Here is a 25,070-nt window from a genome sequence, read left to right on the forward strand (position 1 = left end):
TAGCAGAGGACGGTTTCGATGCATCAACCTCTGGGTTATGGGCCCAGCACACTTCAGCTGCACCACTCTGCAGTCTGCTTACATTTGTATACAATCTTCAAGTTTATTTTTTACACCTTGCTTTACCACATGGGCCAATCGGCGGCCATAGCCTCTTAAGAGAAAGTGTCATTAGGGTCTTGCTGTAACATAGATTGTAGTGTAACTATTTCAACTAATGTACCCTTCTTAAACTTGAAGGTTGGATACAAATGGAAGCAGAGTGGTGCAGCGGAAGTGTGCTGGGCCCATAACCCAGAGGTTGATGGATCGAAACCATCCTCTGCTAGGTATGATTTCATTTTTGCACCTCGCTTTATCGCATGGGCAAAAACGGTTTCCATAGCTCTGTAAGAGAAAGTGTAATAAGGGCCCTGCCGTAACATAGATATTACAGTAGCTAAGACTACTCCTGGGCCTTTCTTGTAGTTGAAGAGATGAGTGAACTGTGACACCACACTTAAAAAAACAAACAAAAAAAAAATAGCAAACAGAGAAGCTTCCCCATATTGGAGCATTGGATTTGGTAAAGTCTTAAGCCAATGTGTTGTAAGCTACAAGTAAGCTTTAGGTTAGCAGGAATGGTTGCATGGCCACCTAGCTTTTCATCCTTCCCAGGCCAGCTAGGCTGGCTTCAGCTTGTAGTGTTGGTAGTATAGTGGTGAGCATAGCTGCCCTCTAAGCAGTTGACCTGGATTCGACTCCAGGCCAATGTATGTGAGCGTGCTTTTGACATCCTACAAATCCCTGGAAGACAAGATCCTCCTCCGGAAGAGGGGGGGAGAAGGGAGGAGGGAGCTGTTGTGGGGTGCTATTTAAGGAATACCAATCAGCCAGGAGCAAGCTAAGAAGCCTACAAGAGCCTAACTTAGCTTTCCTTAGCAGAGTCGGTCAGCAGCTGTCCCTTGACTAATTACTGTAGGCAGACGAGTGAGAAACGGCCGGAGAACCTTGCCTTTTATAAGGGGGGAGTGGCTCCAAGAGTGAGTGTAGCCTGATTGGCGACAATGTGCCTGCTGACTGTGATGTAGAGGGTCAAAGTTGACCCTAATGGAGCATTATGGGGGCGAACCGAACTTCTGCAAAAGTTTGCATTCGCCGGGGAACTCGAACCACCCAAAGTTCGCCTGGAACCGTTTGCGGGCGAACTGTTCGAGCCATCTCTACTAGGGTGCACCTTCTTCTATGGTGGCCTTATTCCGGAGTTATAAGCAGACAATCACCTTATTACAATAGTCTGGTTCCTGCAGGCAGCTGGCGATTTTGCTTGCAGCTCTCTGTATGCGCGGTCCGCCACTGCAAACACATGTGGAGGAAGAGAGCGGATTGGCTGAGAGCTGTATGAGTCAGAGACCTGTGGAGGGAAAGGCAACATGTACTCAGGAGGAGCTTATAAACATGACAACATTTCTGTGAAGGTTCCCATTTCTCCTCAGTTACTTTGTTCTAATTAGTGAAGGAGATGTGTGTGCATTGTTGTCTATTTGATTTAAGCGCTGTGCATATTGCCCTTTTAAGAATACATAAAGTTGTTGCTGTTTTAAGGAAGAGGAAAGTGCTGTGCAAGAGGTTCCTAAATCATCTAAAATAAAATGGAGACGGCACACAAATGGCTCTGCAAACATCTGTACTGTCAGCATACAGAGACACACAACATGTTTCGGGCGTAGCCCTTCCTCAGGGGTTCCTGAATGAAGAAGATGTTGACAACGATGAGGACGACAAGGACACTGTAACCCTTTGTGTACCCCCCCCCCCCCTTCCCCATTAGAAAGTATCTACAAAACTCTGGAGAGCCTGAAAAGACCCCCCTATCAGCAGGGGAGAGGGGGAGCACTATTAATGTCCCGGGGGGGGGGGGGGGGGTTGGGACCAAGCACTGGCAAAATCCAGGAGGAGGAGCAAGCACCAGTAATGCCCCGGGGAAGGGGGCGCAAGCACTGGCAATGTCCAGGAGGAGGAGCAAGCACCAGTAATGTCCCGGGCGAGGGGGACCAAGAACTGGCAATAGCCAGGAGGAGGAGCAAGCACCAGTAATGTCCTGGGGAAAGGGGCGCAAGCACTGGCAATATCCAGGAGGGGGAGCAAGCACCAGTAATGTCCCGGGGAAAGGGGCGCAAGCAGTGGCAATAGCCAGGAGGAGGAGCAAGCACCAGTAATGTCCCGGGGAAGGAGGAGCAAGCACTGGCAATAGCCAGGAGGAGGAGCAAGCACCAGTAATGTCCCGGGCGAGGGGGACCAAGAACTGGCAATAGCCAGGAGGAGGAGCAAGCACCAGTAATGTCCTGGGGAGGGGGCGCAAGCACTGGCAATAGCCAGGAGGAGGAGCAAGCACCAGTAATGTCCCGGGGAAAGGGGCGCAAGCACTGGCAATAGCCAGGAGGAGGAGCAAGCACCAGTAATGTCCCGGGGAAAGGGGCGCAAGCACTGGCAATAGCCAGGAGGAGGAGCAAGCACCAGTAACGTCCCGGGGAAGGGGGCACAAGCACTGGCAATAGCCAGGAGGAGGAGCAAGCACCAGTAATGTCCCGGGGAAAGGGGCGCAAGCACTGGCAATAGCCAGGAGGAGGAGCAAGCACCAGTAATGTCCCGGGGAAAGGGGCGCAAGCACTGGCAATAGCCAGGAGGAGGAGCAAGCACCAGTAATGTCCCGGGGAAAGGGGCGCAAGCACTGGCAATAGCCAGGAGGAGGAGCAAGCACCAGTAATGTCCCGGGGAAAGGGGCGCAAGCACTGGCAATAGCCAGGAGGAGGAGCAAGCACCAGTAATGTCCAGGGGAGGGGAAGCAAGCACTGGCAATATCCAGGAGGAGGAGCAAGCACCAGTAATGTCCCGGGGAGGAGGAGCAAGCACTGGCAATATCCAGGAGGAGGAGCAAGCACCAGTAATGTCCCAGGGGAGGGGGCACAAGCACCAGTAATGTCCTGGGGAGGGGGCGCAAGCACTGGCAATAGCCAGGAGGAGGAGCAAGCACCAGTAATGTCCCAGGGGAGGGGGCGCAAGCACCAGTAATGTCCCGGGCGAGGGGGACCAAGAACTGGCAAAATCCAGGAGGAGGAGCAAGCACCAGTAATGCCCCGGGGAAAGGGGCGCAAGCACTGGCAATATCCAGGAGGGGGAGCAAGCACCAGTAATGTCCCGGGGAAGGGGGCGCAAGCACTGGCAATAGCCAGGAGGAGGAGCAAGCACCAGTAACGTCCCGGGGAAGGGGACGCAAGCACTGGCAATAGCCAGGAGGAGGAGCAAGCACCAGTAATGTCCCGGGGAAGGGGGCGCAAGCACTGGCAATAGCCAGGAGGAGGAGCAAGCACCAGTAATGTCCCAGGGGAGGGGGCGCAAGCACCAGTAATGTCCCGGGCGAGGGGGACCAAGAACTGGCAAAATCCAGGAGGAGGAGCAAGCACCAGTAATGCCCCGGGGGAGGGGGCGCAAGCACTGGCAATATCCAGGAGGAGGAGCAAGCACCAGTAATGTCCGGGGGAGGGGGATAAAGCACCAGTAATGTCCCGGGAAGGAGGCGCAAGCACTGGCAATATCCAGGAGGAGGAGCAAGCACCAGTAATGCGCCAGGGGATGGGGAGCAAGTACAGGCAATATCCAGGAGGAGGAGCAAGCACCAGTAATGTCCCAGGGGAGAAGGAGCAAGCACTGGCAATATCCAGGAGGAGGAGCAAGCACCAGTAATGTCCCGGGTAGGAGGAGCAAGCACTGGCAATATCCAGGAGGAGGAGCAAGCACCAGTAATGTGCCAGGGGAGGGGGAGCAAGCACAGGCAATAGCCAGGAGGGGGAGCAAGCACCAGTAATGTCCCAGACTCCCAGGGGAGGGGGAGCAAGCACTGGCAATATCAAGAAGGAGGAGCAAGCACCAGTAATGTCCCGGGTAGGAGGAGCAAGCACTGGCAATATCCCGGAGGAGGAGCTAGCACCAGTAATGTCCCGGGGAGAGAGAGCAAGCACTGGAAATATCCAGGAGGAGGAGCAAGCACCAGTAATGTCCCGGGTAGGAGGAGCAAGCACTGGCAATATCCAGGAGGAGGAGCAAGCACCAGTAATGTCCCGGGTAGGAGGAGCAAGCACTGGCAATATCCAGGAGGAGGAGCAAGTACCAGTAATGTCCAGGGGAGGGGGAGCAAGCACAGGCAATAGCCAGGAGGAGGAGCTAGCACCAGTAATGTCCCGGGGAGAGAGAGCAAGCACTGGCAATATCCCGGAGGAGGAGGAGCAAGCACCAGTAATGTCCCGGGGAGGAGGAGCAAGCACTGGATATATCCAGGAGGAGGAGCAAGTAACAGTAATGTCCCAGCAGAGGGGGAGCAAGCACCAGTAATGTCCCGGGGGAGGGGAAGCAAGCACTGGGAATATCCTTGAGGAGGAGCAAGCACCATTAGCGTCCTGGGGAGGGAAAGCAAGCACAGGCAATAGCCAGGAGGAGGAGCAAGCACCAGTAATGTCCTGGGGAATGGCAGCAAGCACTAGCAATAGCCAGGAGCGGGAGCAAGCACCAGTAATGTCCCGGGGGAGGGGGAAGCAAGCAATGGCAATATTCAGGAGGGGGATCAAGCACTGGCAATATCCAGGAGGAGGAGCAAGCACCAGTAATGTCCTGGGGAGGAGGCACAAGCACTGGCAATATCCAGGAGGAGGAGCAAGCACCAGTAATGCCCCGGGGAAGGAGGAGCAAGCACTGGCAATATCTAGGAGGAGGAGCAAGCACCAGTAATGTCCCAGGGGAGGGGAAGCAAGCACTGGCAATATCCAGCAGGAGGAGGAGCAAGCACCAGTAATGCCCCGGGGAAGGAGGAGCAAGCACTGGCAATATCCAGGAGGAGGAGCAAGCACCAGTAATGTCCTGGGGAATGGCAGCAAGCACTAGCAATAGCCAGGAGCGGGAGCAAGCACCAGTAATGTCCCGGGGGAGGGGGAAGCTAGCAATGGCAATATTCAGGAGGGGGAGCAAGCACTGGCAATATCCAGGAGGAGGAGCAAGCACCAGTAATGTCCTGGGGAGAAGGCACAAGCACTGGCAATATCCAGGAGGAGGAGCAAGCACCAGTAATGTCCTGGGGAGGAGGCGCAAGCACTGGCAATATCTAGGAGGAGGAGCAAGCACCAGTAATGTCCCAGGGGAGGGGAAGCAAGCACTGGCAATATCCAGCAGGAGGAGGAGCAAGCACCAGTAATGCCCCGGGGAAGGAGGAGCAAGCACTGGCAATATCCAGGAGGAGGAGCAAGCACCAGTAATGTCCTGGGGAATGGCAGCAAGCACTAGCAATAGCCAGGAGCGGGAGCAAGCACCAGTAATGTCCCGGGGGAGGGGGAAGCTAGCAATGGCAATATTCAGGAGGGGGAGCAAGCACTGGCAATATCCAGGAGGAGGAGCAAGCACCAGTAATGTCCTGGGGAGAAGGCACAAGCACTGGCAATATCCAGGAGGAGGAGCAAGCACCAGTAATGTCCTGGGGAGGAGGCGCAAGCACTGGCAATATCTAGGAGGAGGAGCAAGCACCAGTAATGTCCCAGGGGAGGGGAAGCAAGCACTGGCAATATCCAGCAGGAGGAGGAGCAAGCACCAGTAATGCCCCGGGGAAGGAGGAGCAAGCACTGGCAATATCTAGGAGGAGGAGCAAGCACCAGTAATGTCCCAGGGGAGGGGAAGCAAGCACTGGCAATACCCAGCAGGAGGAGGAGCAAGCACCAGTAATGCTCCGGGGAAGGAGGAGCAAGCACTGGCAATATCTAGGAGGAGGAGCAAGCACCAGTAATGTCCCAGGGGAGGGGAAGCAAGCACTGGCAATACCCAGCAGGAGGAGGAGCAAGCACCAGTAATGCTCCGGGGAAGGAGGAGCAAGCACTGGCAATATCCAGGACGAGGAGCAAGCACCAGTAATATCCCAGGGGAGACATGTAGTACACATACACACGCTGTACACATACATTGTACAAACACACACATGTAGTGCACATACACACGCTGTACACATACATTGTACAAACACACACAAGTAGTACATATACACACGCTGTACACATACATTGTACACACACACAAGTAGTACATATACACACGCTGTATACATACATTGTACAAAGACACACAAGTAGTACATATACACACGCTGTACACATACATTGTACACACACACACGTAGTACATATACACACGCTGTACACATACATTGTACAAACACACATGTAGCGCACATACACACGCTGTACACATACATTGTACAAACACACACATGTAGTACACATACACACGCTGTACACATACATTGCACAAACACCCACAAGTAGTACACATACACACGGGGTACACATACACTGCACAAACACACACATGTAGTACACATACACACGCGGTACACATACACTGTACAAACACACACATGCAGTACACATACACACACTGTACACATACGTTGTATACACACACATATGTAGTACATATACACATGCTGTACACATACATTGTAGAAACACACACATGTAGTGCACATACACACGCGGTACACATACATTGTACAAACACACACATGTAGTACACATACACATGCTGTACACATACATTGTAGAAACACACACATGTAGTGCACATACACACGCGGTACACATACATTGTACAAACACACACATGTAGTACACATACACATGCTGTACACATACGTTGTACAAACACACACATGTAGTGCACATACACACGCTGTACACATACATTGTACAAACACACACATGTAGTACACATACACACGGGGTACACATACATTGTACAAACACACACATGTAGTACACATACACACGCTGCACACATACATTGTACAAACACACACATGTAGTGCACATACACACGCTGTACACATACACTGCACAAACACACACATGTAGTACACATACACACGCGGTACACATACACTGTACAAACACACACATGTAGTACACATACACGCTGTACACATACATTGTACAAACACACACACATACACACGCGGTACACATACATTGTACAAACACACACATGCAGTACACACACACACACACACACACACACACACACACACACCTAGTACACATACACACGCTGTGCACATACGTTGTACAAACACACACGTAGTACACATACACACACCGTACACATACATTGTACAAACACACACGCATACGGTACACATACATCTTACAAACACACACATGTAGTACACATACATACGCTGTACACATACATTGTACAAACACACACGCATACGGTACACATACATCTTACAAACACACACATGTAGTACACATACATACGCTGTACACAAACGTTGTACAAACACACATGTAGTACACATACACCCGCTGCACACATACATTGTACAAACACACACAGGTAGTACACATACACACGGGGTACACATACATTGTACAAACACACACAGGTAGTACACATACATTGTACAAACACACATGTGGTACACATACACACGTTGTACACATACACTGCACAAACACACACATGTAGTACACATACACACGCTGTACACATACATTGTACAAACACACACATGTAGTACACATACACATGCTGTACACATACATTGTACAAACACACACATGTAGTACACATACATCTTACAAACACACACATGTAGTACACATACATCTTACAAACACACACATGTAGTACACATACATACGCTGTACACAAACGTTGTACAAACACACATGTAGTACACATACACCCGCTGCACACATACATTGTACAAACACACACAGGTAGTACACATACACACGGGGTACACATACATTGTACAAACACACACAGGTAGTACACATACATTGTACAAACACACATGTGGTACACATACACACGTTGTACACATACACTGCACAAACACACACATGTAGTACACATACACACGCTGTACACATACATTGTACAAACACACACATGTAGTACACATACACATGCTGTACACATACATTGTACAAACACACACATGTAGTACACATATGTTGTACAAACACACACGCTGTATACATACACACGCTGTACACATACGTTGTACAAACACACACAGGTAGTGCACATACACACGCGGTACATATACATTGTACAAACACGCATGTAGTGCACATACACACACGGTACACATACATTGTACAAACACACACGTAGGACATACACACAGGGTACACATACATTGTACAAACACACACATGTAGTACACATACACACGCTGTACACATACGTTGTACAAACACACACGCTGTATACATACACACGCTGTACACATACATTGTACAAACACACACATGTAGTACACATACACACGCAGTACACATACATTGTAGAAACACACACACACGTTGTACACACATTGTACATACACACACATGTAGTACACATACACACTCTGTACGCACACATTGTACAAACACACACATGTAGTGCACATACACGCTGTACACATACGTTGTACAAACACACACATGTAGTCCACATACACACGCTGTACACATACGTTGTACAAACACACGCTGTATATATACACACGCTGTACACATGCATTGTACAAACACACACACACACGTAGGACATACACACGCTGTACACATACATTGTACAAACACACACATGTAGTACACATACACACGCTGTATACATACATTGTACAAACACACACATGTAGTACACATACACACGCTGCACACATACATTGTACAAACACACACATGTAGTACACATACACGCTGCACACATGCATTGTACAAACACACACACGTAGGACATACACACGCTGTATACATACATTGTACAAACATACACATGTAGTACACATACACACGCTGTACACATACATTGTACAAACACACACATGTAGTACACATACACACGCTGTACACATACATTGTACAAACACACACATGTAGGACATACACACGCTGTATACATACATTGTACAAACACACACATGTAGTACACATACACATGCTGCACACATACATTGTACAAACACACACAGGTAGTGCACATACACACGCGGTACATATACATTGTACAAACACGCATGTAGTGCACATAAACACACGGTACACATACATTGTACAAACACACACGTAGGACATACACACAGGGTACACATACATTGTACAAACACACACATTTAGTACACATACACGCGCTGTACACATACGTTGTACAAACACACACGCTGTATACATACACACGCTGTACACATACATTGTACAAACACACACATGTAGTACACATACACACGCAGTACACATACATTGTAGAAACACACACACACGTTGTACACACATTGTACATACACACACATGTAGTACACATACACACTCTGTACGCACACATTGTACAAACACACACATGTAGTGCACATACACGCTGTACACATACGTTGTACAAACACACACATGTAGTCCACATACACACGCTGTACACATACGTTGTACAAACACACGCTGTATATATACACACGCTGTACACATGCATTGTACAAACACACACACACACGTAGGACATACACACGCTGTACACATACATTGTACAAACACACACATGTAGTACACATACACACGCTGTATACATACATTGTACAAACACACACATGTAGTACACATACACACGCTGCACACATACATTGTACAAACACACACATGTAGTACACATACATTGTAAAAACACACATGTAGTACACATACATTGTACAAACACACGCTGTATATATACACACGCTGTACACATACATTGTACAAACACACACATGTCGTACACATACACGCTGCACACATGCATTGTACAAACACACACACGTAGGACATACACACGCTGTATACATACATTGTACAAACATACACATGTAGTACACATACACACGCTGTACACATACATTGTACAAACACACACATGTAGTGCACATACACATGCTGCACACATACATTGTACAAACACACACATGTAGGACATACACACGCTGTATACATACATTGTACAAACACACACATGTAGTACACATACACATGCTGCACACATACATTGTACAAACACACACATGTAGTGCACATACACATGCTGTACACACATTGTACAAACACACACATGTAGTGCACATACACACGCTGTACACACATTGTACAAACACACACATGTAGTACACATACACACGCTGTACACACATTGTACAAACACACACATGTAGTACACATACACACGCTGTACACATACATTGTACAACCACACACATGTATTACACACACACTGTACATGGCAGACACAAGCACACATCATACAATCCTGACACTCCCGCCGTGTCTGTTATGTGTAAATAGTATAAAGGTGAATACTGACACAACACGGTGACAGTGACTGGTGGCAGAACGTCACTGCAGCCTTTTCTGAGCTGAGATTTCCCGGTTTGGGCTGTTCATGCCTGAGGCTCGGTCACACCCTGGTGACAAGGACAAATGTTGTCACATTTACACCCAACAGGTCATGTCTGCTGCTGCGGGCCTGAGACGCCTTATCTATGTTGTCAGGGTGAGCAGAGATTACACAATGCGGGCAGCACATTCATCCGGGTGTGATCAGATATCTGCGTGTGTACAGGACTCCGTATAAAGGTCAGTATCACCAGACACACACTAACTGACACGTACTGACTAACTGACACACACTGACTGACACACACTGACTGACTGACACACACTGACTGACACACACAGATCACACAATGCGGGCAGCACATTCATCCCGGTGTGATCAGATATCTGCGTGTGTACAGGACTCCGTATAAAGGTCAGTATCACCAGACACGCACTAACTGACACGCACTGACTGACACACACTGACTGACACACACAGATCACACAATGCGGGCAGCACATTCATCCCGGTGTGATCAGATATCTACGTGTGTACAGGACTCCGTATAAAGGTCAGTATCACCAGACACGCACTAACTGACACGCACTGACTGACTGACACACACTGACTGACACACACAGATCACACAATGCGGGCAGCACATTCATCCCGGTGTGATCAGATATCTGCGTGTGTACAGGACTGGGTATAAAGGTCAGTATCACCAGACACGCACTAACTGACACGCACTGACTGACTGACACACACTGACTGACACACACACACAGATTACACAATGCGGGCAGCACATTTATCCAGGTGTGATCAGATATCTGCGTGTGTACAGGACTGGGTATAAAGGTCAGTATCACCAGACACGCACTAACTGACACGCACTGACTGACTGACACACACTGACTGACACACACTGACTGACACACACTGACTGACTGACACACACAGATTACACAATGCGGGCAGCACATTCATCCAGGTGTGATCAGATATCTGCATGTGTACAGGACTCCGTATAAAGGTCAGTATCACCAGACACGCACTAACTGACACGCACTGACTAACTGACACACACTGACTGACACACACACACAGATTACACAATGTGGGCAGCACATTCATCCAGGTGTGATCAGATATCTGCATGTGTACAGGACTCCGTATAAAGGTCAGTATCACCAGACACGCACTAACTGACACGCACTGACTGACTGACACACACTGACTGACACACACACTGACTGACTGACACACACTGACTGACTGACACACACTGACTGACTGACACACACTGACTGACTGACACACACTGACTGACTGACACACACTGACTGACTGACACACACTGACTGACTGACACACACAGATTACACAACGCGGGCAGCACATTCATCCAGGTGTGATCAGATATCTGCGTGTGTACAGGACTGGGTATAAAGGTCAGTATCACCAGACACGCACTAACTGACACGCACTGACTGACTGACACACACTGACTGACACACACACACAGATTACACAATGCGGGCAGCACATTTATCCAGGTGTGATCAGATATCTGCGTGTGTACAGGACTGGGTATAAAGGTCAGTATCCCCAGACCTGTACTAACTGACACACACTGACTAACTGACACACACAGTTTACACAATGCAGGCAGCACTTTTATCCGGGTGTGATCAGATATTTGTGTGTGTACAGGACTCCGTATAAAGGTCAGTGTCCCCAGACACGCACTGACTAACTGACACACACTGACTGGCTGACACACATGGATTACACAATGCGGGCAGCACATTTATCCAGGTGTGATCAGATATCTGCGTGTGTACAGGACTGGGTATAAAGGGCAGTATCCCCAGACATGCACTGACTAACTGACACACACTGACTGACTGACACACACAGATCCCACAATGCGGGCAGCACATTTATCCGGGTGTGATCAGATATTTGCGTGTGTACAGGACTGGGTATAAAGGTCAGTATCCCCAGACACACACTAACTAACACGTACTGACTAACTGACACACTAACTGACCCACACTGACTGACACGCACTGACTAACGGACACACACAAATTACACAATGCGGGCAGCACGTTTATCCGGGTGTGAGCAGATATCTGCATGTGTACACAGGACTCCGTATAAAAGGTCAGTATCACCAGACACACACTAACTGACACACACTGACTAACTGACACACACTGACACAGAGATTACACAATGCAGGCAGCACATTTATCCGTGTGTGATCAGATATCTGCGTATACACAGGACTGGGTATAAAGGTCAGTATCACCAGACACACACTAACTGACACGCACTGACTAACTGACACACACAGATCACACAATGCGGGCAGCACATTCATCCGGGTGTGATCAGATATCTGTGTATACACAGGACTGGGTATAAAGGTCAGTATCACCAGACACGCACTAACTGACACACACTCACTGACTGGCACACTGTGCGCTTCTTAGCAACAGCCGTTGCTTGTGGATGTCGCGTGCTAGTGACATAGTGTGACCGGCATACTTCACTAGCGCAGTCACACTACATCACTAACATGCGGCATTCACAAGCAACAGTCGTCACTAAGGAGCGCACGCCACGCTGCTAGTAACACCAGCCAGATTTAAGTCTCGCTAATAAAGCCATCTGTGGGTGTGGCCCCATTGCAAGGGCGAAACTTTCTGTGGGTGTGGCCCCACTGCAATGGCAGGGCTATCTGTGGGTGTGGCCCATTGCAAGGGTGGAGCCATCTGTGGGTGTGGCCCCATTGCAAGTGCAGGGCTGCTTCTCAGCATGGAGGACCGCCCAATACTAGATATAGCAATCATGAACATCACAATGACGGATCTACACACCTGAGCTCCATAGATGGGAAGATCCTGTAGAGGATTCACAGCAATCAGGATGTCTCCAATGTATGTCTGCAAAAGAAGAGAAGATTGTGAACCACACAGGCCACCGTATTCTGCATCCATTGTGTAACAGAATTCAGCACTACTTGAGATCCACTGCCCCTCCCACAAGTAACAACCGCCCCGCCCACCGGTAATACTGCTCCTCCCACAGGTAACCACTCCTCCCACAGGTACAACTGCCCCTTACACAAGTAGCCCCACTCCTCCAAAGGTACAACTGCCCCTCCCACATGTAATACTGCTCCTCCCACAGGTACAACTGCCCCTCCCACAGGTACAGCTTCCCGCCCACAGGTACAACTGCCCCACCCATAAGCAACACCACTCCTTCATAAGTGCAAATGCTCCTCCCACAGGTAACCACTGCTCCCACACGAAAAAATGCACCTCCCTAACCCAAAGCTACAACCACCCCTCCCACAGGTACCACCGCTCCATCGCAGCTACAACCACCCCTCCCACAGTTACATATGCTCCTCCCACATGTACATACACTCCTCCCACACTTACAAATGCACCTCCCTAACCCACAGCTACAATCTCTCCTCCACAGGCACAACCAACTCTCCCACAGGTACAACTGCCCTTCCACAGATAACACCACCCCTCCATAGCTACAACCACTCCTCCCACAGGTACATACGCTCCTCCTACACATTCAAACGCACCTCCCTAACCCACAGCTACAACCTCTCCTCCACAGGTACAAACACACATCCCACAGAAACAACTGCCCTGCCACAGTTAACACCCCTCCCACAGGTACATACTCTCCTCCCACATGTACATACACTCCTCCCACACATACAAATGCACCTCCCTAACCCACAGCTACAACACAGGGAGCACCACTACCCCTCCCACAGGTAGAATCTGTGGCATCTTCGCAAGCTGGAAATGCATCTTGCACACACATTACACAGCACCTTGGCTGGCGAAAATAGATAGAAACCCATAAATTATCTTTGGCAAAACTCATAGTTAGCCCTATGCCAGCCGCCCTGCCTCCAAATCTCCATGGAGTTCACACTTGTCCTGTCCTAAACTCCTTGCCAAAAATTCACAGAAATTCTCTGATGCCATCTGTGTTTTTCCACACCTGGCTGCCCATGCAGGCATCATATGTATAGAAAGGATCAGAGAGAAATCCATACCAGATCTTGGGTACAAAAAATATCAAAAGACTTTATTGACACAAAATTGAAAAAGAGATTCATTAAAAATATCTCTGTAAGGAGGTTCCTTGCAAACTCATCCAATACAGAATAATAGCAATAGTAGTCATTTTTGTCGTAGACTTAATGCAATTTATGAAGAGGCAACGACACGCCCGTTTCGGGCATACAAGGCCCTTTGTCAGGCCAAATTGCACAAAGTGCTATCTACAAAAGAACACATACAGTAAGTAGGTATGTATTAATAACATTAATTTAATGTAAAAACAAATTCAGACACCTGACAGAGAAATATCCCAGAAGTCAGTGCAATGAGGCAGTGTATACACCGAGTCCCATCCAATGGCTCTCCACACTCCTCAAAAGAGGGAAGAAAAAGAAGAATAAGAAAAAAGTGGCAAAAGGAGACATGAGCAAAAGGGAATAAGAAAACAGACCTGGCGTATCAAAGAACCATACGGACTAGTGAATAGCAGTCCGTTTTTTACACCTATGGCCTAAAGGCCCTTAGAAAAAAAGGAGTATACTGTGGTCAGAGACTCCAAGGATCGTGAATCAACATGTCACTCAAGAAAGTGTTACAAGTACAGTACAGAGAATATAACACAGCGGCACACCAGAGGCCTATAAAGAGCGGTCCCAGTGCCACCATGTAATATAGAAGTGAAGTACATAGTATGACGTGAAATAACATGTATCTGCAGACCTGTTAATCCTGTGGACAGTACATAGTGGGAACACCAAGAGGGCAAGCAGACATGCCAGGCAAACTCCCTCTAACCCCCATAGCCATCGTTTTCTACATAGGTCAGGAAGCTACAAGGTGGCCTATCTGTGCAGAGGTCGTTGGGCCCAGTCTGACATGAGTTCTGGGAAACTTCTACAATAAAGGTTTCCGTAACACATCCCAGTTGGGCTCCCATGTTTGGTATGTGTGGACTCGCGGCTCCCCGAGTGTGCAGTCCATTCATTGGTAGGACTCACGTGTGCAGGACAATCACGTTTCTGGAAGGTCATCAGCTCTGATGTTAGCCCCTCCCTCAAGGAGGAGGTCTTTACACTCAGACCACTGTGTCCTTTGTCAATTATCTTTTGTCGAAATACCATCCTGACAGGCCGGCAGGACATCGGCCACAAACCCACCCGCCCCCTCTGATCCTGCACTGATCTGCGCCTAGTCGCACCGTGCATATCTCATTCCCATGCACGATTGCAGGACTTCACTAAGGCTTCCCCCACTCTCTGGAACTCGCTCCCATCAGCCATCAGACTCTCCCCCACCTTTAATATCTTCAAGCAAGCCCTCAAGACTCACCTTTTCATGCTCGCATACCCCCCTACACCAGCACCATAATACGTTCTGTTATGCTGGGCATACACGAGTCGACCGGCGGCTCGATTAGCCGCCGGATCGACTCCCGCCACATCCCCGTTGGTCCCCGCGGCCGCCCAGATTGTTTCCCACTCATCCCCGCGGGCGCTTCCTTATCTTCCGCTCAATTCCCCGCCTGCGGGGAGTCATCAGACCTGTCGGATATTACAAATCAAGCCATCAGCGGCTCGATTGATAAGGAACAATCCATCCGTGTATGCCCAGCATTAGAAACCCTCAACAGATGCCCTTATTGTCTCCACCCCCACCCTTTAGACTGTAAGCCTCTGGCAGGGCCCTCCTCCCTAACGTATCCAGCTTGATTATGCAATCTTACTCTCAGTCACCCCTCTTGTGCACTAGAACAGTCTCTATTCTGACCTATGACACTGTATTGTTATCAAATCATTTGCATGATCTTGTTTTTGTTGTGAGTTTCCTGTATGTCCTTCCTTGTATGTTACCCATATATCTATTGTGCAGCGCTGCGTAATATGTTGGCGCTTTATAAATACAATAAATAATAATAATTTTGGATTATTCACTACAAAGACTATCGCTTCCTGGACTCCAACGCGGTATTTTGAACTTACAGACACTCTCTGTCCTCAGAAGAGACACACTACCACATTGTCTGATCTCTGATCCATGCTAGAACTCTCTGTCCTCAGAAGAGACACTACCACATTGTCTGATTTCTGATCCATGCTAGAGCTCTCTGTCCTCAGAAGAGACACACTACCACATTGTCTGATCTCTGATCCATGCTAGACCTCTCTGTCCTCAGAAGAGACACACTACCGCATTGTCTGATCTCTGATCCATGCTAGAGCTCTCTGTCCTCAGAAGAGACACACTACCGCATTGTCTGATCTCTGATCCATGCTAGAACTCTCTGTCCTCAGAAGAGACACTACCACATTGTCTGATTTCTGATCCATGCTAGAACTCTCTGTCCTCAGAAGAGACACCACCACATTGTCTGATCTCTGATCCATGCTAGACCTCTCTGTCCTCAGAAGATAGACACTACTGCATTGTCTGATCTCTGATCCATGCTAGACCTCTCTGTCCTCAGAAGAGACACACTACCACATTGTCTGATCTCTGATCCATGCTGGAGCTCTCTGTCCTCAGAAGAGACACACTACCACATTGTCTGATCTCTGATCCATGCTGGAGCTCTCTGTCCTCAGAAGATAGACACTACTGCATTGTCTGATCTCTGATCCATGCTAGAACTCTCTGTCCTCAGAAGAGACACACTACCGCATTGTCTGATCTCTGATCCATGCTAGAACTCTCTGTCCTCAGAAGAGACACTACCACATTGTCTGATTTCTGATCCATGCTAGACCTCTCTGTCCTCAGAAGAGACACCACCACATTGTCTGATCTCTGATCCATGCTAGAACTCTCTGTCCTCAGAAGAGACACTACCACATTGTCTGATTTCTGATCCATGCTAGACCTCTCTGTCCTCAGAAGAGACACCACCACATTGTCTGATCTCTGATCCATGCTAGAACTCTCTGTCCTCAGAAGAGACACACTACCGCATTGTCTGATCTCTGATAGATGCTAGAGCTCTCTGTCCTCAGAAGAGACACACTAACGCATTGTCTGATCTCTGATCCATGCTAGAGCTCTCTGTCCTCAGAAGAGACACACTACTGCATTGTCTGATCTCTGATCCATGCTAGAACTCTCTGTCCTCAGAAGAGACGCACTACCGCATTGTCTGATCTCTGATCCATGCTGGAACTCTCTGTCCTCAGAAGAGACACACTAACGCATTGTCTGATCTCTGATCCATGCTAGACCTCTCGGTCCTCAGAAGAGACACACTACTGCATTGTCTGATCTCTGATCCATGCTAGAACTCTCTGTCCTCAGAAGAGACACACTACCGCATTCTCTGATCTCTGATCCATGCTAGAACTCTCTGTCCTCAGAAGAGACACACTACCGCATTCTCTGATCTCTGATCCATGCTAGAACTCTCTGTCCTCAGAAGAGACACACTACTGCATTGTCAGATCTCTGATCCATGCTAGAACTCTCTGTCCTCAGGAGACACACTACCACATTGTCTGATCTCTGATCCATGCTAGAGCTCTCTTTCCTCAGAAGAGACACTACCACATTGTCTGATCCATGCTAGAACTCTCTGACCTCAGAAGAGACACCACCGCATTGTGTGATCTCTGATCCATGCTAGAACTCTCTGTCCTCAGGAGACACACTACCACATTGTCTGATCTCTGATCCATGCTAGACCTCTCTGTCCTCAGAAGAGACACACTACCGCATTGTCTGATGTCTGATCCATGCTAGAGCTCTCTGTCCTCAGAAGAGACACTACCGCATTGTCTGATCTCTGATCCATGCTAGACCTCTCTGTCCTCAGAAGAGACACTACCGCATTGTCTGATCTCTGATCCATGCTAGACCTCTCTGTCCTCAGAAGAGACACTACCGCATTGTCTGATCTCTGATCCATGCTAGAACTCTCTGTCCTCAGGAGACACACTACCGCATTGTCTGATCTCTGATCCATGCTCGAGCTCTCTGTCCTCAGAAGAGACACACTAACGCATTGTCTGATCTCTGATCCATGCTGGAACTCTCTGTCCTCAGAGGAGACACACTACCACATTGTCTGATCTCTGATCCATGCTAGAGCTCTCTGTCCTCAGAAGAGAAACACTGCCACATTGTCTGATCTCTGATCCATGCTAGACCTCTCTGTCCTCAGAAGAGACACTAGCGCATTGTCTGATCTCTGATCCATGCTAGACCTCTCTGTCCTCAGAAGGGACACTACCGCATTGTCTGATCTCTGATCCATGCTAGAACTCTCTGTCCTCAGGAGACACACTACCGCATTGTCTGATCTCTGATCCATGCTCGAGCTCTCTGTCCTCAGAAGAGACACACTAACGCATTGTCTGATCTCTGATCCATGCTGGAACTCTCTGTCCTCAGAGGAGACACACTACCACATTGTCTGATCTCTGATCCATGCTAGAGCTCTCTGTCCTCAGAAGAGAAACACTGCCACATTGTCTGATCTCTGATCCATGCTAGACCTCTCTGTCCTCAGAAGAGACACTACCACATTGTCTGATCTCTGATCCATGCTAGAGCTCTCTGTCCTCAGAAGAGACACTACCGCATTGTCTGATCTCTGATCCATGCTAGACCTCTCTGTCCTCAGAAGAGACACTACCACTTTGTCTGATCTCTGATCCATGCTAGAGCTCTCTGTCCTCAGAAGAGACACTACCGCATTGTCTGATCTCTGATCCATGCTAGAGCTCTCTGTCCTCAGAAGACACACTACTGCATTGTCTGATCTCTGATCCATGCTAGAGCTCTCTGTCCTCAGAAGAGACACTACCGCATTGTCTGATCTCTGATCCATGCTAGAGCTCTCTGTCCTCAGAAGAGACACACTACTGCATTGTCTGATCTCTGATCCATGCTAGAACTCTCTGTCCTCAGAAGAGACACAGTACTGCATTGTCTGATCTCTGATCCATGCTAGAGCTCTCTGTCCTCAGAAGAGACACTACCGCCTTGTCTGATCTCTGATCCATGCTAGAGCTCTCTGTCCTCAGAAGAGACACTACCGCATTGTCTGATCTCTGATCCATGCTAGAGCTCTCTGTCCTCAGAAGAGACACACTACTGCATTGTCTGATCTCTGATCCATGCTAGAACTCTCTGTCCTCAGAAGAGACACACTACCGCATTGCCTGATCTCTGATCCATGCTAGAGCTCTCTGTCCTCAGAAGACACACTACTGCATTGTCTGATCTCTGATCCATGCTAGAGCTCTCTGTCCTCAGAAGAGACCCACTACCACATTGTCTGATCTCTGATCCATGCTAGAGCTCTCTGTCCTCAGAAGAGACACACTACCGCATTGTCTGATCTCTGATTCATGCTAGAGCTCTCTGTCCTCAGAAGAGACACACTACCGCATTGTCTGATCTCTGATCCATGCTAGAGCTCTCTGTCCTCAGAAGAGACACTACTGCATTGTCTGATCTCTGATCCATGCTAGACCTCTCTGTCCTCAGAAGAGACACTACCGCATTATCTGATCTCTGATCCATGCTGGAACTCTCTGTCCTCAGAAGAGACACACTACCGCATTGTCTGATCTCTGATCCATGCTAGAACTCTCTGTCCTCAGAAGAGACACACTACCGCATTGTCTGATCTCTAATCCATGCTAGACCTCTCTGTCCTCAGAAGAGACACACTACCGCATTGTCTGATCTCTGATCCATGCTAGAACTCTCTGTCCTCAGAGGAGACACACTACTGCATTGTCTGATCTCTGATCCATGCTCGAGCTCTCTGTCCTCAGAAGAGACACACTAACGCATTGTCTGATCTCTGATCCATGCTGGAACTCTCTGTCCTCAGAGGAGACACACTACCACATTGTCTGATCTCTGATCCATGCTAGAGCTCTCTGTCCTCAGAAGAGAAACACTGCCACATTGTCTGATCTCTGATCCATGCTAGACCTCTCTGTCCTCAGAAGAGACACTACCGCATTGTCTGATCTCTGATCCATGCTAGACCTCTCTGTCCTCAGAAGGGACACTACCGCATTGTCTGATCTCTGATCCATGCTAGAACTCTCTGTCCTCAGGAGACACACTACCGCATTGTCTGATCTCTGATCCATGCTCGAGCTCTCTGTCCTCAGAAGAGACACACTAACGCATTGTCTGATCTCTGATCCATGCTGGAACTCTCTGTCCTCAGAGGAGACCCACTACCACATTGTCTGATCTCTGATCCATGCTAGAGCTCTCTGTCCTCAGAAGAGAAACACTGCCACATTGTCTGATCTCTGATCCATGCTAGACCTCTCTGTCCTCAGAAGAGACACTACCACATTGTCTGATCTCTGATCCATGCTAGAGCTCTCTGTCCTCAGAAGAGACACTACCGCATTGTCTGATCTCTGATCCATGCTAGACCTCTCTGTCCTCAGAAGAGACACTACCACTTTGTCTGATCTCTGATCCATGCTAGAGCTCTCTGTCCTCAGAAGAGACACTACCGCATTGTCTGATCTCTGATCCATGCTAGAGCTCTCTGTCCTCAGAAGACACACTACTGCATTGTCTGATCTCTGATCCATGCTAGAGCTCTCTGTCCTCAGAAGAGACACTACCGCATTGTCTGATCTCTGATCCATGCTAGAGCTCTCTGTCCTCAGAAGAGACACACTACTGCATTGTCTGATCTCTGATCCATGCTAGAACTCTCTGTCCTCAGAAGAGACACAGTACTGCATTGTCTGATCTCTGATCCATGCTAGAGCTCTCTGTCCTCAGAAGAGACACTACCGCCTTGTCTGATCTCTGATCCATGCTAGAGCTCTCTGTCCTCAGAAGAGACACTACCGCATTGTCTGATCTCTGATCCATGCTAGAGCTCTCTGTCCTCAGAAGAGACACACTACTGCATTGTCTGATCTCTGATCCATGCTAGAACTCTCTGTCCTCAGAAGAGACACACTACCGCATTGCCTGATCTCTGATCCATGCTAGAGCTCTCTGTCCTCAGAAGACACACTACTGCATTGTCTGATCTCTGATCCATGCTAGAGCTCTCTGTCCTCAGAAGAGACCCACTACCACATTGTCTGATCTCTGATCCATGCTAGAGCTCTCTGTCCTCAGAAGAGACACACTACCGCATTGTCTGATCTCTGATTCATGCTAGAGCTCTCTGTCCTCAGAAGAGACACACTACCGCATTGTCTGATCTCTGATCCATGCTAGAGCTCTCTGTCCTCAGAAGAGACACTACTGCATTGTCTGATCTCTGATCCATGCTAGACCTCTCTGTCCTCAGAAGAGACACTACCGCATTATCTGATCTCTGATCCATGCTGGAACTCTCTGTCCTCAGAAGAGACACACTACCGCATTGTCTGATCTCTGATCCATGCTAGAACTCTCTGTCCTCAGAAGAGACACACTACCGCATTGTCTGATCTCTAATCCATGCTAGACCTCTCTGTCCTCAGAAGAGACACACTACCGCATTGTCTGATCTCTGATCCATGCTAGAACTCTCTGTCCTCAGAGGAGACACACTACTGCATTGTCTGATCTCTGATCCATGCTAGAGCTCTCTGTCCTCAGAAGACACACTACTGCATTGTCTGATCTCTGATCCATGCTAGAACTCTCTGTCCTCAGAAGAGACACACTACCGCATTGCCTGATCTCTGATCCATGCTAGAGCTCTCTGTCCTCAGAAGACACACTACTGCATTGTCTGATCTCTGATCCATGCTAGAGCTCTCTGTCCTCAGAAGAGACCCACTACCACATTGTCTGATCTCTGATCCATGCTAGAGCTCTCTGTCCTCAGAAGAGACACACTACCGCATTGTCTGATCTCTGATTCATGCTAGAGCTCTCTGTCCTCAGAAGAGACACACTACCGCATTGTCTGATCTCTGATCCATGCTAGAGCTCTCTGTCCTCAGAAGAGACACTACTGCATTGTCTGATCTCTGATCCATGCTAGACCTCTCTGTCCTCAGAAGAGACACTACCGCATTATCTGATCTCTGATCCATGCTGGAACTCTCTGTCCTCAGAAGAGACACACTACCGCATTGTCTGATCTCTGATCCATGCTAGAACTCTCTGTCCTCAGAAGAGACACACTACCGCATTGTCTGATCTCTAATCCATGCTAGACCTCTCTGTCCTCAGAAGAGACACACTACCGCATTGTCTGATCTCTGATCCATGCTAGAACTCTCTGTCCTCAGAGGAGACACACTACTGCATTGTCTGATCTCTGATCCATGCTAGAGCTCTCTGTCCTCAGAAGAGACGCACTACCGCATTGTCTGATCTCTGATCCATGCTAGAGCTCTCTGTCCTCAGAAGACACACTACTGCATTGTCTGATCTCTGATCCATGCTAGAACTCTCTGTCCTCAGAAGAGACACACTACCGCATTGTCTGATCTCTAATCCATGCTAGACCTCTCTGTCCTCAGAAGAGACACACTACCGCATTGTCTGATCTCTGATCCATGCTAGAACTCTCTGTCCTCAGAGGAGACACACTACTGCATTGTCTGATCTCTGATCCATGCTAGAGCTCTCTGTCCTCAGAAGAGACGCACTACCGCATTGTCTGATCTCTGATCCATGCTAGAGCTCTCTGTCCTCAGAAGAGACACTACCACATTGTCTGATCTCTGATCCATGCTAGAACTCTCTGTCCTCAGAAGAGACACACTACCGCATTGTCTGATCTCTGATCCATGCTAGAACTCGCTGTCCTCAGAAGAGACACTACTGCATTGTCTGATCTCTGATCCATGCTAGAGCTCTCTGTCCTCAGGAGAGACACACTACCGCATTGTCTGATCCATGCTAGACCTCTCTGTCCTCAGGGGAGACTCACTACCACATTGTCTGATCTCTGATCCATGCTAGACCTCTCTGTCCTCAGAAGAGACACTACTGCATTGTCTGACCTCTGATCCATGCTAGAGCTCTCTGTCCTCAGGAGAGACACACTACTGCATTGTCTGATCCATGCTAGACCTCTCTGTCCTCAGAAGAGAGACACTACCACATTGTCTGATCTCTGATCCATGCTAGAGCTCTCTGTCCTCAGAAGAGACACTACTGCATTGTCTGATCTCTGATCCATGCTAGAGCTCTCTGTCCTCAGGAGAGACACACTACCGCATTGTCTGATCTCTGATCCATGCTAGAGCTCTCTGTCCTCAGAAGAGACACTACTGCATTGTCTGATCTCTGATCCATGCTAGACCTCTCTGTCCTCAGAAGAGACACTACCGCATTGTCTGATCTCTGATCCATGCTGGAACTCTCTGTCCTCAGAAGAGACACACTACCGCATTGTCTGATCTCTGATCCATGCTAGAACTCTCTGTCCTCAGAAGAGACACACTACCGCATCCATGCTAGACCTCTCTGTCCTCAGAAGAGACACACTACCGCATTGTCTGATCTCTGATCCATGCTAGAACTCTCTGTCCTCAGAGGAGACACACTACTGCATTGTCTGATCTCTGATCCATGCTAGAGCTCTCTGTCCTCAGAAGAGACGCACTACCGCATTGTCTGATCTCTGATCCATGCTAGAGCTCTCTGTCCTCAGAAGACACACTACTGCATTGTCTGATCTCTGATCCATGCTAGAACTCTCTGTCCTCAGAAGAGACACACTACCGCATTGTCTGATCTCTGATCCATGCTAGAGCTTTCTGTCCTCAGAAGAGACACACTACCGCCTTGTCTGATCTCTGATCCATGCTAGACCTCTCTGTCCTCAGAAGAGACACGCTACTGCATTGTCTGATCTGTGATCCATGCTAGACCTCTCTGTCCTCAGGAGAGACACACTACCGCATTGTCTGATCTCTGATCCATGCTAGACCTCTCTGTCCTCAGAAGAGAAACACTACTGCATTGTCTGATCTCTGATCCATGCTAGAGCTCTCTGTCCTCAGAAGAGACACTACCGCATTATCTGATCTCTGATCCATGCTAGAACTCTCTGTCCTCAGAGGAGACACACTACTGCATTGTCTGATCTCTGATCCATGCTAGAGCTCTCTGTCCTCAGAAGAGACACTACTGCATTGTCTGATCTCTGATCCATGCTAGAGCTCTCTGTCCTCAGGAGAGACGCACTACTGCATTGTCTGATCTCTGATCCATGCTAGAGCTCTCTGTCCTCAGAAGAGACACACTACCGCATTGTCTGATCTCTGATCCATGCTAGAACTCTCTGTCCTCAGGAGAGACACACTACTGCATTGTCTGATCTCTGATCCATGCTAGACCTCTCTGTCCTCAGAAGAGACACTACTGCATTGTCTGATCTCTGATCCATGCTAGAGCTCTCTGTCCTCAGGAGAGACACACTACCGCATTGTCTGATCCATGCTAGACCTCTCTGTCCTCAGGGGAGACTCACTACCACATTGTCTGATCTCTGATCCATGCTAGACCTCTCTGTCCTCAGAAGAGACACTACTGCATTGTCTGACCTCTGATCCATGCTAGAGCTCTCTGTCCTCAGGAGAGACACACTACTGCATTGTCTGATCCATGCTAGACCTCTCT

At 48.6% G+C, this 25,070-nt stretch overlaps 1 protein-coding gene across 1 annotated transcript in view; it reads right to left on the reverse strand.

Moving 5' to 3' along the window:
• The window catches only part of LOC137544753 (myosin-IIIb-like), a 418,671-nt gene that overhangs the window by 370,296 nt on the left and 23,305 nt on the right, over positions 1 to 25,070 (reverse strand). Inside the window, exons 2-3 of the mRNA XM_068265847.1 lie at positions 13,296 to 13,361; positions 1,263 to 1,393 (exon numbers count right to left, since the gene is read on the reverse strand). Coding sequence (XP_068121948.1) covers positions 1,263 to 1,393; positions 13,296 to 13,361 — 197 coding nt within the window. The remainder of the gene's footprint in view (positions 1 to 1,262; positions 1,394 to 13,295; positions 13,362 to 25,070) is intronic.

This window comes from Hyperolius riggenbachi, chromosome 1 (assembly GCF_040937935.1).
Source record: "Hyperolius riggenbachi isolate aHypRig1 chromosome 1, aHypRig1.pri, whole genome shotgun sequence".
NCBI classification, from domain to species: domain Eukaryota; kingdom Metazoa; phylum Chordata; class Amphibia; order Anura; family Hyperoliidae; genus Hyperolius; species Hyperolius riggenbachi.